The sequence below is a fragment of the Phaseolus vulgaris genome, chromosome 11 (genome assembly GCF_000499845.2).
Source record: "Phaseolus vulgaris cultivar G19833 chromosome 11, P. vulgaris v2.0, whole genome shotgun sequence".
Lineage (NCBI taxonomy): Eukaryota > Viridiplantae > Streptophyta > Magnoliopsida > Fabales > Fabaceae > Phaseolus > Phaseolus vulgaris.
Genome location: NC_023749.2, coordinates 47,871,649 through 47,890,166, shown reverse-complemented (window position 1 = coordinate 47,890,166; position 18,518 = coordinate 47,871,649). Strand labels below are relative to the sequence as shown.

At 31.6% G+C, this 18,518-nt stretch overlaps 1 protein-coding gene and 1 non-coding gene across 4 annotated transcripts in view; one reads left to right on the top strand and one right to left on the bottom strand.

Moving 5' to 3' along the window:
- Nucleotides 1–14,746, top strand: part of LOC137825778 (probable LRR receptor-like serine/threonine-protein kinase At1g56140) — a 50,500-nt gene extending 35,754 nt beyond the window's left edge. For 2 of the 3 annotated variants that reach the window (XM_068631561.1, XM_068631574.1), the window contains 9 exons: nucleotides 8,997–9,349; nucleotides 11,131–11,326; nucleotides 11,456–11,509; nucleotides 11,606–11,761; nucleotides 12,573–12,691; nucleotides 12,987–13,197; nucleotides 13,268–13,496; nucleotides 13,584–13,734; nucleotides 13,887–14,746. In XM_068631561.1, coding sequence (XP_068487662.1) covers nucleotides 8,997–9,349; nucleotides 11,131–11,326; nucleotides 11,456–11,509; nucleotides 11,606–11,761; nucleotides 12,573–12,691; nucleotides 12,987–13,197; nucleotides 13,268–13,496; nucleotides 13,584–13,734; nucleotides 13,887–14,240 — 1,823 coding nt within the window. In that variant the 3' untranslated portion in view covers nucleotides 14,241–14,746. The remainder of the gene's footprint in view (nucleotides 1–8,996; nucleotides 9,350–11,130; nucleotides 11,327–11,455; nucleotides 11,510–11,605; nucleotides 11,762–12,572; nucleotides 12,692–12,986; nucleotides 13,198–13,267; nucleotides 13,497–13,583; nucleotides 13,735–13,886) is intronic. The other variant, XR_011083348.1, reaches the window with a different exon arrangement.
- Nucleotides 14,747–16,544: 1,798 nt separating this feature from the next.
- On the bottom strand, nucleotides 16,545–16,740 carry LOC137811976 (U2 spliceosomal RNA). The gene has a single exon (XR_011081210.1). It is a non-coding gene; the product is annotated as a U2 spliceosomal RNA (small nuclear RNA).
- Between the last annotated feature and the right edge of the window lie 1,778 nt (nucleotides 16,741–18,518).

Below are 18,518 nucleotides of genomic sequence, written 5' to 3'. Positions count from 1 at the left end.
GTTTGAATAGGGTATTTTAACTTCAACTTCTACAAAATTTATTTATTAAACATTTTAAATTAAAACTTTAATACTAAACTTTATGAAAAGCCAATTTTTAAATAATTAGTAATTTAAAGAATTATTTTTATTTTGCTCCACTTAATTTCTAATAATTTCATACTAATAAAACAATAACAACGTCCAAATTAATAATAATAATATTATTATTATTAATAATAATAAATAGTTATAAATAGTTGTAGTATTCATAATGGTAACATATCATATAACCATATCATATAACCATGTGAGGATATGAGAATTTTGTTTACTATAATGACTACTAAGTCAAAAATTTAAGATAATAAGTTTATATTTTATTCATTCTTATTTAATACGGAATTTCCAACTTACACTTGAAATTTTAAGACTATCTTCCTCAAGTTTAACACTCTTTCTCTCATAGGAACATGTATTAATAGTTTCATCAACTGAGAATTATTGTTCAACTTTATAATAGAAAATTGTTAGTTGAACGAGAGTTTCCTAAAAGAGAAAATTTTAGTTTTAATATTTGTTTAAGAATGAATTATGTTATGGACGTAGATTGAAGTTTGTCAAAACTTCGATTAAACCATGCTATTTTATGTGTGTAATTATTCATTATCCTTCACTTATTTACCTTCTAGATGTTTCTTTTTGTGGGTTTTGTTGTTATCATTTTATCGTTTATGTGGTAGATTACCTGCAGTGAGTTTCTTTGATTTATTCCATAAAAAATTGATTTGAGGAGTCTGGAATTCAATCATCATGACTTCCACAAAATATGAGGTTGAGAAATACACTAATTTGAATGATTTCAAATTGTGGCAATTGAAGATATGTGCTCTTCTAGTTCAATAGAGCTTCCTTGAAGCTTTAGAAGGAGAAATCAAGCTTGAAGTAGCCATGGAAAAGAAGGAAAAGAAAGCGTTATTGGAGAAAGTTTCATAACGCGCTTTCTCTTAGCCTCGATGACAAGATGTTGAGGCAAGTGTCGTAAGAGAAGCTTGGAAGCTTGTGCATGACGAAGTCCTTAGTTAATCGTTTATATCTTAAGAAAACATTTTACTTGTATAAGATGAGTAGCGAAAAGGAAATTAGCGAACAACTGGATGAAGTCAACAAGTAGATTCTTGATATGAAAAATATTGATGTTCAAATTGATCATGAGGAATAGGCGTTGTTTTTTTTTTCTTTTTCTTTTTTGCCTAAGATGCATGATCATCTCAAGGAAATCCTATTGTGCATAATAAATACTCTCTCTCTTTAGGAGGTTCGAGTTGCACTAAGCTCGAAAAAGTTGAATGACAAGTTTGACTTGAAAGCATCCAATGTAGAGATGACCTTATAGCAAGGAAAAGATTGTCTACTAGGATAAGGGAAGAGTTAGAAGGAGGTCAAAGTCAAATACTCATGAAGGGGGAGTTGCATTGTTTATTAGATGTTAACATTGTAAGAAGGATGGTCAAACTAGAAAGTTCTATCCACAAAGACTAAAAAAGCCAAAAGCATTAGTAGAGTGTTTGGGTCTGATAGACAATTTGGTTAAGATAGATTGTCCATGTCGGATGAAGCAACTCTAGTGGAAGACGATTATGAATCATCAAAGGTCCTCACAGTGTGAAGCAGTACTAATGATTGTGAATGGATAATGGACTCAGGTTGCTCATAACTTATGAAACCTAACTGTTTATGGTTATAAGAATTTACAAAACTTGAATGAGGTTCAGTTCTCCTTAGCGATAACAAGTCCTATAAGATAATTGGGTTGGAACGTCAAGTTTTGTCTACATATTGGAACGGAGGTGTTACATGAAGAAGTTAGGCTTGTACCTAGTTTTAAACTTAAATTTATATCCCTTGTTGAACTAGAAAATGAGGGATGTATTTAAAGGTGAGAGGGGAGTGTTGAAGGTGTTGAGAAGATCCATGATAGTGATGAAGGGTGTGAGGAAGAATAACTTGTATGCCTTGGAAGGTGTCTTAAATATGGGTCAGTGTCTACTGTTGAGAAGATGGTATTGTTTAAGATCGAGATATGACATAGGAGGTTAAATTATGTAAGTGAGAAAGGCTTAGTTGATTTGAAGAAGCAGGAAAATTAAACTACTACGATTCTATAAACATTGTGTCCAATGTAAAACCTGCAAAATTTGTTTTAATATAGAATAGCATAGGACAAAAGGAACCCTTGATTACATTCATGTTGATCTATAAGGACCATCTTCAGCTCCATCACATTGTGGAGCTAGATACTTCCTATCAATTGTTAAAGATTACTTAAGAAAGTTATGAGTCTATCCTCAGAAGGTCAAGGACAAAGTCTTTGATAATTTTAAGAGTGGTAAGCATCTAGTGGAGACCAAGGCGATAAGACAGTGAAGAGGTTTAGAATTGATGATTGTCTTTAATCATGTTCAAAAAATTTAACACCTAGGAGAGTGACATAGCAAGGCACTCAACAGTTGCAGGGACTCCTTGACATAATTCCCTAGTAGAGACATTGGATAGGACCATTCTGAAATGAGTGAGATCCATATTGCTAAATGTTAGTTCCAAAGGCTTTTGGGCTGAAGCTACTAGTACTGTCTACCTAACCAATAGATGTCCCTAAATAGTGCTTGATATGAAGACCCTGAGGAAATTTAGTCAAGACAATCGGCCAACCTTGGAAAAATACAAATATTTGGTTCCATTTACTCACATAAGGCAAGGAAAAATGCATGTTTCTAGGCTATCTAGAAGGTGCGCAAGGATATCATTTATGGTGTCTTGAGCAAAGATTCAAGAAGCGTATCATCAGTTGGAACGTCATCTTCAATGAAACTGAGATGATTCATAAGCCAATATAGTTTCAAAATGTGAGCTTGAGAGTAATTGTGATGGTGAGAAGGAAAACATTTAGATGGAGTTTGATAAACAAGAAGCTTGCGATGAGGATGGTCGCTCTAGTGTGTTTGATGAAGACAAACACTCTATTGTGTCTGATGAAGACAAACATTTCTATGATTACAAACTTGCTAGATATAAAGCAAGGAGGACAATTAGAGCTCCATAGAGGTATGGATATGTAGAGCTTATTGCGTACTCCTCAATAACTCCTAGTGAGGAGTTAGAAGATGAAATTTTTAGTGTATCCTCTACATTAGAAAGTAAGAAAAAGACTTAATGGTTAGATGACATAAATGAGATGATTTTGTTTCATCTGAACAATACCTAGATTCTTGCTTGTAGACATGAAAGTTCGAGGTTGGTTAGTTGTAAATAGATTTTCAAACATAAAGATGGTAATCCAAGAATTGATAAATGAAAATTCAAGGTAAGATTGATCGCTAGAGGTTTTAATCTAAGAGAAGGCGTTCATTATAATGATGTTTTCTCTCCTTTCATAAACTACAAATCAATACGAATGTTGTAAGCCATTACTGGTAAGCTTAACCTTAAGATGAAATAGATGGGCGTTAAGACTAAACTTCTATATGGAGACTTAGAAGAGACCATCTACATGAAGTAGCCTAAAGGGTTTGAGGTAAGAGACAAAAATGCAAAGGAAGAAGTGATTATATGAGTTTATTGCAAGTGTTGGTTTTGAACGTAGCAAGAAGAATACTTGTATCTACGTCAAGTTTCTTATAAAAGATCACTTTATAGTATTATTTATGTGTACTGATGACATTTTGATACCTAGCAATAGGAAGCTTGAGGTTGAAAAGATTAAGGCTAAGTTGAATAACGAATTTGATATGAAGGATTTTTTAGTTACTTGGAAGATTTTAGGAATTAAGATCATAAAAAAACATTATTTGAAGTATCTGTGAGTGTCTCAAAAGATCTACCTCTGAAAAATTCTTGACATGTTTGGAATGAAAAACTTGAAAGATGTGTCTACATTACTTGGTTCTCAGTATAAGCTAACTGATGAACAATCTCTTGAGACAGTGGAGGAACAAAATTATATAGATGGTATTCCATATGCAAATATTATTGGTTCTCTGATGGACATGATGGTTTGCATTCGATCGACATAGCCTCTGTTGTGAGTGTTGTTAACAAGTTCATGTCAAATCTTAGGTGAGCTCACTATCAAGCTCTTGGAAGATTTTTAGTATATTGTGGAGTTAGACAACATGCCAGAAATTTTGGGTATTTAGACACCAAAAAATCTCTCACATGTTATGTGTTTATTGGATATGTTATTGTAATAAGTTGGAAGGTCAATCTACAGAAGGTAGTAACCTTTTCAACATTAAAGCAAAGTATATTTCCATCTAAAGTAGTGAAGGAAACCTTATGGCTCAGCGGTCTATTGTGACAAAATCAGTGTTATATAGTTATCAAAGAACCAAGTCTACGATGAAAGAACAAAACATATTGACATCAAGCTATATTTTGTATGAGAGGAGATTGCTCGAGGATTTGTAAAGGTAATAGAGGTCTCAATAGATCATAGTTCCTCTAATAGGATTACAAAGGTTTTATCATGCATAAAGTTCTTTCATTACTTGGATTTCTCAAGAAATAAAGAGAATAAAATAGAATGATTCTCACTTATTATTTCTCCTTACATACAATGAATATATATACATAATGGGAAAGATAATCTTGTAATCCTATCGCTCTTAATCTTAATAAAACAATATCCCTCAAATTATGAGATTTATAATCTGAAATTAAGATAACATAGATAGAATTGAAGCCCCAATAAATACCAAAATTAAAACTAATATGATAAAATTAAAACCAATAAAATAAATATCGAAAGTTTCCTAAAATAACTCAACACTCACCTTTAAACTGGTGAATAAGTGTTTTCCATTCCCAACTTGGATATAATTCTTTCAAAATTATTGTTGTTCAGCGTCCCTTGGTAAGTATATATGCAAGTTGTCCTTGAGAAGAAACATAGTGTTCAAATCATGTCGTTGTTAAGCTTCTCTTTAATAAAATGTATGACCATTTCAATATGTTTAGTTTTTTCATGTTGTACTGGGTTATGAGCTATGCTAATTACATATTTGTTGTCACAATTTAGTTTCATAGGTCCATCACATTTAATCTTTAAGTCTTTCAGTATAATTTCTAGCCACAATAGCTCACATATCCCTTTTGCTATTGCTCGCAGTTCTACTTCAGCACTAGACCTGGCTATACAACACTTTTCTTTTTACTTTTCCAAGTTACTAAGTTTCTACCAAGGAAGTGTAATAACCAGTAGTTAATCTTCCATCAACAACTGAACCTGCATAGTCAACATCAGTATATGTTTCAAGATTGAGATTCCCGTTTCTTTTGAACAAAATTTCTCTTCTTGGTGTTCCTTTCAAATACTGGACAATCCTAAGAACAACTTGTAAATATGCTTTCTTTGGTTGATGCATAAACTAACTTACTACACTCACAACAAAATATATGCCAGGTTTAGTATGAGATAAATAGATAAGCCTTTGATACATTTCTTTACCAATAACCACACCATGCTCTAGGTGACTATTTCAGCCCCTAAGACGTCTTCCTTAGTTTGCATCCTGTTTTTGTCTCAATTTTCCTTATACATGCAGGTGGTACCTCTATGTATGTTTCTTCAAGATCCTCATGTAGAAATTAATTTTTACATCAAATTGCTGCAAATTCCAATCACGGTTTGGTGCCAAGGATAAAATAAATCTGATCAAGTTCATTTTCCAACTGGGCAAAAGTCTCCAATTAATCCACTCCCTATGTTCGATTGAATCCTTTTGCTACAAACCTAGCCTTATACCTTTCAATAGTTCCATTAGTCTTATAATTTATTGTATAAACACACTTGGATCCAACATGTTTTTTACTAGGTGGTAGAGTGACCAACATCCAAGTATTCCCCCAAAATCTTTTTGGAACATTATTTTAAAAGAGGATTGCTTTCGTTTGTTCTAAAATATGTTGAACATTATTTTTTTTTATTTTTTTCTCAACAACTCCTTTTTGTTGGGTGTATAAACACAACAAGATTCATGATTTGTCCTTTTATTTTGAAACAAAAAGAGTCTAATATACTATTAAAATAATCCTTAGAATTATTCAACTTAAATTTCTTATAACCACCCCAAATTTTGATTTCAGTGACACAAATTGCATAATGACATAACTAACCTCATATTTGTTTTTAAGGAGAAAAAATCATGTTACTCTTGTACACCAATAAAAATTAATAAAACATTTAACTCCTAAAATATTTGCAATATTAGAGGAACCTCACACATCAGGATGAACTAGATAAAACAAATTAGAACTTATTTTATTAAAAGTAGGAGGAAATGGAACTTGTTCATGTTTTTCCCAATTCACAAATCTCACAATGAAGATTTTGCATATTTAAATTCAAAATACTCAAACAAAGAAAGAAACAAAAGTTTTTTAACACAAAATGAGTTATGTCAGGGAGGACAATGATATAAATGAAAATTTCATGGTTGTGTATTAAGGATTCGGTCATTAAAGAGTGACTCTTAATAAACTAGTTCAAGTCTTTCATGTAGGAAAATCATTCCACTCTCTAGCATGTTCAATCCTCCTATTTGATTCCTTGCCTTGCAATATATAAAAAATTCAATTAAAAGAGAGATTTTTGGTAAGTTTTTGAATGAATTTTATATTTGTGGACAATCTAGGATCATGAAGGACATTTTTTAGGAATATGATTGGGTTTACTTGGATACTCCTTGACCAACTGTAATTATCACGTTTTCATCTCCTGCGGAGATATTTGTTGTTATTAGGACATGGGAAAATGTGAAAAAGAATTCAAGGAATGGTGTCATGTGATCACCGACTCTAGAGTCTAAAATCCAATGATTGGTAAAAGGTGTATTTGAGCATTAAATTCACAAAAAAATGGTAACTCACTAGAATATGTCAACAAACACATACTTGTTGGTTTTTCCTTATTATTATGGAAAAACCTTACTCTTTTATACACCCATGAATCAGGACAAAAAAAAAATGCAGCAATGCAGGCCGGAATTGTGTAAATCTTTGATACCATCTCAAAAATAAAAGAGAATAAAGGAGAATGTTTCTCGCTTATTATTTCTCATTACATACATTGAATATATATATATATATATATATATATATATATATATATATATAAATGAGCAATATAATCTTGGAATCCTACCGCCCTTACTTTTAATAAAACAATAACTCAAATTATAGGATTTATAATATGAAATAAATATAAAAAATATACATAACTGAAGCCCCAATAAATATTGGAAATAAAACTTATATGACAGAATTAAAACCAATAAAATAAACATTGGAAGTTTCCAAAAATAACTGAACACTCCCCAAGTTGGTGAATAAATATTCCCAACTTAGATATAGTTCTTTCAAAATTATTGTTGTTTAGGTCCTTGGTAATTATACCTACAAGTTTTCCTTGTGAAGAAACATATGGTGTGAAAATCATGTTGTTGTCAAGCATCTTTTTAGTGAAATGTTTCTACATTTCAATATGTTTAGTTCTATCATTTTGTATTAGATTATGAGTTGTGCTAATTGCATATTTGTTGTCACAATATATAGCTTCATATGTCAATCCCATTTTTTCTTCAAGTATTCCCGTATAATTTCTCCCTCCAAGCCGTACATACGACTTTCATCGAATACGGTTTTCCACATAATTCTATATGTATCTATGATATCTAGTATGGAATTCTGTTTACTTTTTAGCTATAATAGCTCACATATTCCTTGAGTCATTGGAAATTTTGCTTTAGTTATATTGGACCCGTTTTGCTTTCGATGAGGAAGTGAGTTTATGTCGATTCATCCTTAGAAAATCAACTTGTAAGGTGAGGATTGTCCCCAGTTATAGTGTAAATTAGTCATATCCCTAGTCGATGCGGGATCTCCAACACATACCCCTCATGACGAGTCATGTACATCTTGTGCATGGGTTTAGATATTGTGAGTGGTTCGATAGGTGCCTGATAGAGGGTGGCATAATAAGTTCATCAAACCTTGCTAGAATAGATTCTAATATCATATTAAGAAGTGAACTTTAAGCCTAATTCAATCTTACAAAATTGACTTGTAAGATAAGGAAGGATTTCCCCCACTTATATACTATAAATTGATATTATCTCTAGTCGATGTGTTATATCCAACTAGATTTGATCCAATTGATTGGTGATTAAGTCTATATTGGGCTTAATGGTAGACAATTCTTCTCGCTCGGATGTTATGTGTTGAACCAAGGTGGATATTTGTGAGGATTAGTTTAGTAAAAATCTTTTTAAGTTTCTTAGACTGTTTGACTACTCTAGATTCTCTGATGGTTCGAGATCATTTGATGGTTCAAATGTGTTTGTCTTGACCAATGAATTTGTCTTCAACAACGTGTATAAGAGCATTTGATGACATTGGACCATCTTCCAGCATCATACCTTAACTTCCTCTTGATCTTGTATAATCTGAAGAGTCTGCCTAACTAACGTTTCAAGCTCAGTAGTGAAAGCATTTTGATGCATTCTTTGTTAATTTAGACGTGGAAGTTAGTTATGATAGTTATTTTGTATAAATAGGATCCTGTATTAGTAGTTTTGTCAACTAAGAGTTGTTTCTCAATTATATAATAGAAAACTATTAGTTAACCTAGAGTTCACACAGATATTGTTTGATAATGAATTATATAAACGTATATTGAAAGTTCATTAGAACTTCAATTGAACCATATTATTTAATACTTCCTTGTCCTTCCTTCATTTACTTCCTAGTTGTTTCTTTTGTTGGTTTTTTTATTATTTTTTATCGTCCGTGTGATAGACAATTTGAAGTAAGTTTGTTTGAGCTATTCCACGACATTGTCGGATACTCTCCTTTCCTCTTTTAATACATGTAAAAGAAATAGAAGGCTTTACCTAAATTCAATTTTGTTACTTAAAACTAATTTGAAAATATTGATTGGTTTGATCTATGATTTTATGCAGATTCTAACTTTGCAATCAAGTGTGGTGGTCCCCAAATTTTATCGACAGAAGGAAATGTGTATGAGGCGGACAATGCTACACTTGGTCCTGCTACATACTTTGTTACAGAAGCAAAAAGATGGGCTGTTAGTAATGTTGGACTTTATACTGGGAGCAATCAACCCAACTACAAAAGCGTTGTGCTCTCGGAGATCCTCCAAACAGCACGACAATCTTCTTCATCATTAAGATATTATGGTTTGGGGTTGGAAAATGGCTTTTACAACATCACCCTTTCATTTTCAGAAATAGCTATTTCGAGTGATACTACATGGAAGAGCCTAGAGAGGCGAGTCTTTGATGTCTATATCCAGGTACTTGGAAAACACAATAAAGGTGCAACAATATACTTAGAGACTTATTATAGTCGGTTTTATGAAAGAAAATATATGATAGGAGGAATCTGTTTTATTCAGTATAGCAACAGTATAATTTATAACCTTTCAAATAGAATAGGTAAAACTAATGTGTTGCGCCAAGATTGCTGAAATCTGAGATAACTGAGATAATTGTTAGCAGTAGATTGAATTGAACTACAGCCTCTTATTTTTGTGTCATGAGAAAATTCTAAAACCTACACTTAAATAATATCTTTAACACTTCTTATGTTATCAACAAGAAGAATATTTAGATATATTCACCTTTGTTGTAATAAATACATTAACTATCCAATCAAGCTCTTATACCATCCTTCATAAGAGCACAATAATCTTACTAAACTTCTCTTTTTGATTTATTGATGTACTAACGGAATGTACATAAGAGGGTGGTTGAATAGTGGATACAATTTTGTTTATATAAACACTAGATCTTCTAACAAAGATTGTTGAGTGAGAAAAAATACCCCTACAAGTTTATACTAATTCACCCTAAACTTTTCAGCTATATTCAATTTCCCTTTAAGTAACTATTTAAACGAGTGTAATCACTCTTGATTTTTAAAGGTACACAAACCATTATTCCTTCAAAATTTCACTCTAATTAAGAACTCAAGTGTTTCCAATTGTCACTTTTGGTTACAATAAGTTAATATGTTCTCAAGGAATAACTCTTTAAGAGGATAAACAAAAACACCTCCTTTCTCAGGTGGTTACTTCACAAAATCAAGAATACAAAAGTTTTCACACTCCCGAAGCAAATACACTCTTAGTAGACAAGCTTTTGGCATTGAAAAATGATGGTCATGATTGTAACGAGAGTAGTAGAGATAATAGTGATGATGGTGAGAGTGGTGACAACCATGGGAAAGTAGTAAAGGTTGCTATAACAGTGAGATTGAAGGTAATGATGACAACAACATAAGTGAGGACATGATACTTGTAGTTATTATGATGACATAGTGATAGCGATGAGAAAATGATAATGATGTGACAATAATAGAAGTGATGGTAAAGGTTTTGACAAAAATGATGAAAGTGGTGGTAGTTGGTATAACAATTATGTCGTGATGGTGGTTGTTGTGACAAAGATGATTTTATCAGAGACAATATGTATAATAAGGAAGCTACAACAACAAATATTGTGAAAGTGTTGATCATCCTTAACAGTAGTAAAAATAATGGCGATGATAACAAGAACATTGATAACAACAGTGATAGTGACGATGATAGTTGTAAATAAAGGCTAAAGTAACATGAGAGTAGAAAGAATGTTGACTATCTTATTCAATTACTTTCTAACTCAATTCCTTCTAAATAAGAAATACATTATTCGAGGATAAAAGAATCATATTGTATCAATTCAGCAAACAAATTGATTACAATGATATAAGATAATTATTTTATTTTATCTTAAATATCTGGTCACGAAACAAGGCTAAAGAGTTTATGACGTATTATTCTATATTTGATGGGTATATATAGTAGAGAAGGGAATATATATATATATATATATATATATATATATATATATATATATATATATATATATGCATATCTTGTTTGTTGTCCAAGTCAAATTCATGTAACCAAGTTGTTTTTGTTGTTAAGTAGTTTGAATCGATGCGGTGTCATTTTTTAGCACACAAAAAATGTTGACACTCTCGTTTGCTGTCTTTTATTCTACCTTCTGTTTTCTTTCCATTTGAATATTCCAGGGGACACTTGTTCGTAAGGATTTTGACATACTAAAGGAAGCTGGGGGTTCCTACAATGGTATAATAAAGAAATTTAGGTCTGAAGTTCTCCAAAATTATCTTGAGATCCATCTCTTTTGGGCTGGAAAAGGGACATGCTGCATACCAGTTCAAGGCACTTATGGGCCCTTGATTCAAGCCATTCTTGTTATCGCAGGTAAGACTGAAAAAAATGTGGCAGTTCAAATGTTTATTTAGAAACCTTTCGTGATGTATAATCTCTTGTTTGTTAAATATTAAAAGGGAATTGTTTCTTTGAACTTGATAGAATGTGTATGTTGTACAGATTTCACACCTACAGTCAGTAACGAACCTCCGAACAGCAAAGAGAATAAAACTGGTTTAAATTACTAACTTCTCATCATATATATTCTCTTCTAACCTAAATATTCAAGATTTTTATTTTTTATTTTGATATTGTGTGTCTTTATTGTAGATTTTCCAGATAATGTCAACACTGGACCTACGAGCAGTAAAAAGGGCAGTACTGGTCTTATTGTTGGAATTGTTGTTGCTGGAGTTATAAGCTTTCTATCAGTTTTTGTGTTTTTATATATCATTTATAGAAGAAAACACCAAAATGATGATGAAGGTATTTGTATAATATTTCTCTCTAACTACTAGAATAGTTTTTGCTTATCATAAATGTTCTTCTAGACTATATGTTTAAATCTATTGAATGTCAAACAATATATTTTAAGATCTAGTGGTATATGATGCAATGGGAATGGAGAAAGGTGTGGTTCCAATGGGAAAAACTACTATTAAATCATTCAATGCTAGAAATTAACCAAAGCATACCAAAACAAGATGAAGTGGATACCTGGATATGAAAGCTAACAAGGTTTGGGAACTAATGTAGATAACAGTAGTATGGTCCTTATGATTTCAGAGAAATGAAGTTCCTTTTATAAATTGTATATATAACTCTGATGTAGAAAAGATTTTCATTATGGCTCAGTTGTGAGCATGGGCTTGGATTACCAATAGAGTGACAAAAGCTGGTTTCACATTTACCCCCATTTCTTATCTGCAGTATCTACAAAAAATAAAATTATATCATTGGAAACATGAGAAAACTATGTTGTTCATGCATTTGTACCCGATGAAGATTAACATTGTCCCAACTACATGAGTAAACTATGTTGTTCATATATGTTTGCAATTCATGCATAAATACATTACGTCTTTGTTATTGTACATATTCAGTTGTTGTGTGTCCTTGTATATATAATATCTTCTTGTACCACACTTTGTCTCATGATATATTTCTTTTAGCTGAGAAAAGAAAATCAAAACATTCTAGAAAAGCTGCTTTTAAACTTGAATAACAAGAAAATCGAGCATTTACTGTTTTTGTTTTCTTATTCAACCTTAACCTTGTTCATAATATGATTTTCCAGAGCTTCTAGGAATTGATACAAAGCCATACACTTTTAGCTATTCTGAGTTAAAGAACGCTACAAATGACTTCAGTCTCGAAAACAAACTTGGCGAGGGAGGTTTTGGATCTGTTCATAAGGTAATATGAGCTCCCATACTTAAAGATAATGGTGTTCTCCTCAAAAGGTTATAATAGATACCAGTTTAAATCATACTAGTGGAAACTAGTCAATGGTGGAACCATGATCATTTGAGGTGAGAATGCTTTTGTAAACCATAAACTTTTTGTGCTTCCTAATTACTTCAAGAGGTTGAAACAAGTCTTGTTATGCTTTGAAACACTTATACAGTTGTGAAGAAAATTTTATATATTGATATTTGGAATTTTAGCTTGTTTAATGTAATAATTTTGTTGGAACTATTTGTTCTTGTAGGGGACACTAAATGATGGAAGAGCTATTGCTGTGAAACGACTATCAGTAGGATCCAATCAAGGGAAGAGTCAATTTGTGACTGAGATTGCTACCATATCAGCTGTGCAACATCGTAATCTAGTCAAACTATATGGGTGTTGCATTAAAGGGAGAGAAAAACTTCTTGTTTATGAGTATCTAGCAAATAAGAGTCTTGATCAAGCATTATTCGGTATAAGAAATTCACAAGTTTTATGTTCTCATTTTCATTTTCACAAATAACAAAGGTTTTGTTTGGGCAGGAAATCGTTTAACACTTAATTGGTCCACACGCTATGATATTTGCATGGGTGTTGCTAGAGGTTTAACTTATTTACATGAAGAATCACGTCTCCGAATCATACATCGTGATGTGAAGGCTAGTAACATTTTACTTGACGATGAGCTTATCCCAAAAATATCAGATTTTGGGTTGGCCAAATTGTATGATGATAAAATGACCCATATGAGCACTCGTGTGGCTGGGACAATGTGAGTCTTCATCATCTTTCATATCTTTTTTTCTGTATCCCATTTATATAAAATATTGATATATACACTTAAATTCTTGTGATGAAGTGGATATCTTGCACCCGAGTATGCCATGCGTGGACACCTTACAGAGAAAGCAGATGTGTTTTCCTTTGGTGTTATGGCTCTAGAGTTAGTCAGTGGAAGACCAAATTCTTATTCAAATATGGAAGAAGAGAAGGTGTATCTTCTGGAATGGGTATGCATGTTCTCTTCTTATACTAATTATATGGTAAAATTTCTATATAAAAAACTAGTTTTAAGTAGTTGTATCTTCTTGGTTTATTAAATTGTTTGATACAACAAAACATTGTTGTCATTTGAGCTTTTTGGTTAATGTTTTGTTTTTAGGCATGGGAACTTCATGAGAGCAACTGCATAAGCGATCTGGTGGATCCTAGACTGATAGAATTCGATGAGGAAGAAGTAAAACGCATAGTAGGAATAGTGCTTTTATGCACTCAAGCATCACCAATATTACGACCATCAATGTCACGTGTTGTGGCAATGCTTTCAGGAGACATGGAAGTGAGTAGTGTCACTACAAAGCCTGGATACCTGACTGATTGGAATTTTGAGGATGTGAGCAGCTTCATCACTAACATAACAAGTTATGAGAATTCACCATCACGAGCCACCATACTTGATGGACTTCACCAGTCACCAATAAGTGCTTCTAAACCGATCCTTGATAGAAGTACTTAGGGAACACTCAAGCTGCACACAGCATTTTTTCGGCACCGGTGCATCCTAGAGTGTAAGCTGTGGATAAAATGTTTAAAATAACAAAAATAGGTTAGATGTCAGAAGTGGTCAAAGGGTATGAAGAAAATTTTGTTATTTAAATTTCAGCCCCCTGATAAGAAATCAAGAACTCAAGATTTTGGCCGAGTCTTCAAAATCCTAAGCAGTGTCTGGAAGGCTGAAAGTATACTGTGTATTGGCAATTTGCTCATCAATGAGTGTGAAGCGACACTTTGCTAGTGAGTTTGGTTGAGGAGGCTTGACAGAAGATCCGATTGAAGGGATGGTTTCTCATTGAAGGTTTTCTTTTCTTCTCTCCCTTTGAAGCTCAGTTTTAAACGTATTTTGTATTGCTGTAGAAGTAGTGTTTGCAGTAGGACTGTAGATGGATCTGATATTATTTGGGTGCCATAGTTCTGTGAGTAATTGTATTAACATATAATCATTTATCTGTTTTATTTGATTCATGCCGGTGATAGCTTGATTGATGCTGTAATTACAAAACAAAATATGCCATGCCATGTCTCTTGATATATGTTATGGAGAGATACCCTTGTTATAATAACAAAGATAGTATAAAAATAGAACAGTGAACTCCTATAATATTGGGACAAACACACATTTGGTCGATCTGGTAGATATTCAATATTACAACATTGCTTAATATTGCGTCTAGGAGAACCACATTGCTTATAGATAACAATTGAGTTTTACTTCAGATCAACCAAAACTGAGTCAGTTGCTTACTATGTATCAGTCTTTTAATTGTGTTGCAGCTTAACATTGTTTCTTACCGAAGTAGAAAATCATGTAATATAATGAATGCAAGTTACTAGAGTTTCTTTTAGCAAGGGACTTACTGAATGCTTTTTATGTATGCATGAGTAGAAATCAGTCAATCATTTGATTCTACTCATTGAAAGTAATCAATGGTAAACATTTTTTTATGGTAGATTGGCATCTTTTGTTTATTACCTGAACTATAGTTGGATTTTGTGAAGTCAGGGATTTATGCATAAAGATTTAAAATCTAACCTTAATAACCATTGAAGCCAAACAAAAATCTTTTGCAAGTCTATTACATATCCTAATCAAGTTCTTGCTCCTTAACCTCTCTAAATTAATGATCCTTTATAAAAGGCATAACAACACCAATGTGCTACATGACTGGAGATATTTGGATGACTAGCAAAGTGTAATATGTCCTTTAGCATCCAAATTCATCCAAATACACCAAAGTACACTATGCTACATATCCTAATATGTCCTTTCTTTCATTTGTATGAAATATAGAGTATTTGGATGAATTTGGGGAAGACAAAATATCCTAATTTGTGCTTTAAGATCTAGTACAAAGTGATTAAATGTTTGAAACTGTTAAAATATTAGCATTCTCTGTCATAGTAGTTAGTATCTTACGATTCACGATACGTATTGTACGAAACGATACAGTTTCACCCTCTCACGATACGAATCTTTTGATGAATCTTTTTCGTTTCTGAATCTTAGTTGTATCGTGCGATTCGCACGAAGAATCGCTGAATCGCGAAACGATTCTGTATTGTGTGAATCAGTGTGGATTTTAAAAAATTAGTAAATAAAAGAAGATAGACAGAATTTGTTTAATAACATGTATGCACCACATTATTTTTTTAGAGGTTGTTTTGGTGAAATTGTGTAGTATATATATAATTTATTGTATCTTGCATGTATACATATCCTATATATTTAAATATAAATTAAATTTTGTAATATTTATGAATCTTACGATTCACGATACGATTCATAATATCAACTTTCCAATACAAACTTTCTAGTATTAAAAAAAAAGGTTTTTTCTATTGCCATTTCATTTCATTATAAGATGAATTCTTCTAATACAATTAAAGAATTAGGGACAGATATATTTCCATGTAGGACAGAATGACATCCTTATATGCAATTCAAACTTTCAATATTCATGCACCATGCAAAACATTCTACATAGATATATATGCAATATATGGAACTTTCAATATTCATGCACCATGCCAAATATTCTACATAGATATATATATGCAATACAAACACTCCATAGAATTGGTACATTTCTCCTAAAATCAAGACTCTGATTCTTTGTGCAAATTACTTTCTCCTAAACAATTAGCAAAATAAACAAGAGAGCCAAAAAAAGGATCTATGTAAGAGCCACTCAGAAAAACAGAATAAGAGACACTCAAACTCAAAAATAAAAATTTAAGATTATAAAAATTTGAACTGATCTTGGTGGGATGCACTAGTCTTTTGCTGTAGTGCAAAGCAAAGACAATGCTCCAAAAGCCTCAGTAGCAAGCTACTGTAATTGGCCTCTCCCTTAAAAAATAAATTTAATATCGTGTGAACCAATGGTTCACATATCAGATATTAAACTGATAAGAACAGATACTACACTTGATCTTAGCCAAAAGGCCGAGAAAGGTATGCTTTGTACTGTCTAAGTATTCTGTTTTTATATTCTGCTCTCCTGTTCTTGTCAGAGTTGTAAGAAATGTGGGACTTATGCTTCAAGAATGCTTGAACAAAATGATTTTAGAATTGGTGAATGTATAATTTTATAATGCATGAATTTATTTAACTGTTGTTATATGTAGATTTTTTGAAAACAGTGTATATACAGCAATTTATTTTTCCTTTACAAAATGCTAGTTGCTGTAGTATTTTTGCTGTATGAAAATACTTGTCTGTAGAAATTAATTTTTATGCAAAAATTTGCTTGTCTTGTGTGCAGTAATTTAAAAATATTGTTAGTATTTTGTAATTTGTTGCATTTTAATCTTAAGGATCTAAGTCTTGTTTATTGTATTTTAATATTTGTTGTCTGCTATATTTTAAATCTGCTACTGAGTGAACTTCAGCAATTATTGTTCTGCTACTGCTTCTACTTGCGTTTGATCAGCTTATAGCTCAAACACATAAAATGATGTTGACTTAACATTCTACTGCCACAGTTTTGTTGATTTCTTATGCTATGTTTAAAATTTAGAGAAAAAATGGATTTTGTGAAAAGTTTAGTAGTTAGTCATGGTAATTCATGTACTTGTTGGCATCAGACAAAGTCTTTTGAAAATAAGTGTTATTTTTCTTTTCTAATGGTACCTAAATCTGAGTAATTCAATTTTTTCTCTGCAACTACTCATTGATGACATGATTAAACACATAGAACATGCATTCTCCAACAATTTGTAAAGTAATTTAACACTTTTTCTTTTGATCTGTTTACAATTTCAAAGATTTTGTCAAAAACAAAAAAAAGTTAGGTAATGATTTAGAATCATATTATTTCTTAATTTTAGTAAAAAAATTGTTAGAAAATAATATACCCTCTAATATATAAATTAAAGTGTCCAATAGTCTCATTTGTTCACTCTCTGAGACATTTCATTATTTAGTTTATGATATGCTTTCTGTTTTTTGATATGTTTGGTTTAATTTGAAAATAACAAATACTCAACTATTTGTAAGTAGAGAAGACAAAACAACTTATTGATTGTACCTTCTCACAGTATCCAAACACAGTTTAAGATCCAAATTTGGCTTACCAATCATCATATTGATCCCTTTGATAAGGTGAGCAAACTTGTGCCAATGGGAAAATTTTCCATTAACCAAATACAAAGCAACTTATATAGTACTTCTAAAATGTGCAATAGAATGGTTACAAATAAAACTTATATTTTGTAAGAGATTTTCATACAAAAAAAAATAATGATCCAAGCAACAAGGCTCACACCAGCCAGATTCATATTAAGTTTTATTCTCTTTTGCTAAATAAGATGAACAGATTTTGACATAAAAAAAAAAGTGATAGTCCGAAGCCCTCCACTCTAGGAGATCTATGCCTTCACTAAGGAACCTATTTATAGTGGCAAAACCATGTCCAAACAAATGGTATCAGTGAGCTCAATCCTATTTCTCCTAAGGGGAAATGTATTAATCAATCAGAAAAAATTAAAGCTTTTCATTTTTGTAAAAATAATTTTTTTTTTTTATTATTATTATTTTAACCTTATCTTTGGATAGAAAACTTAAGGATTTTTATAACACTCAAATAGGTTGAATTTGAATTGTTTTATTTTTTAAATATTTAGTTTGGATAAAGAATTTGAATTTGAATTTAATTTTAAATAAAGTGTTTCAATTAACACTAAATTTAAAAAAATTATTTAAATTTTTAAAGATTAAAAAATGTCATTATTGATA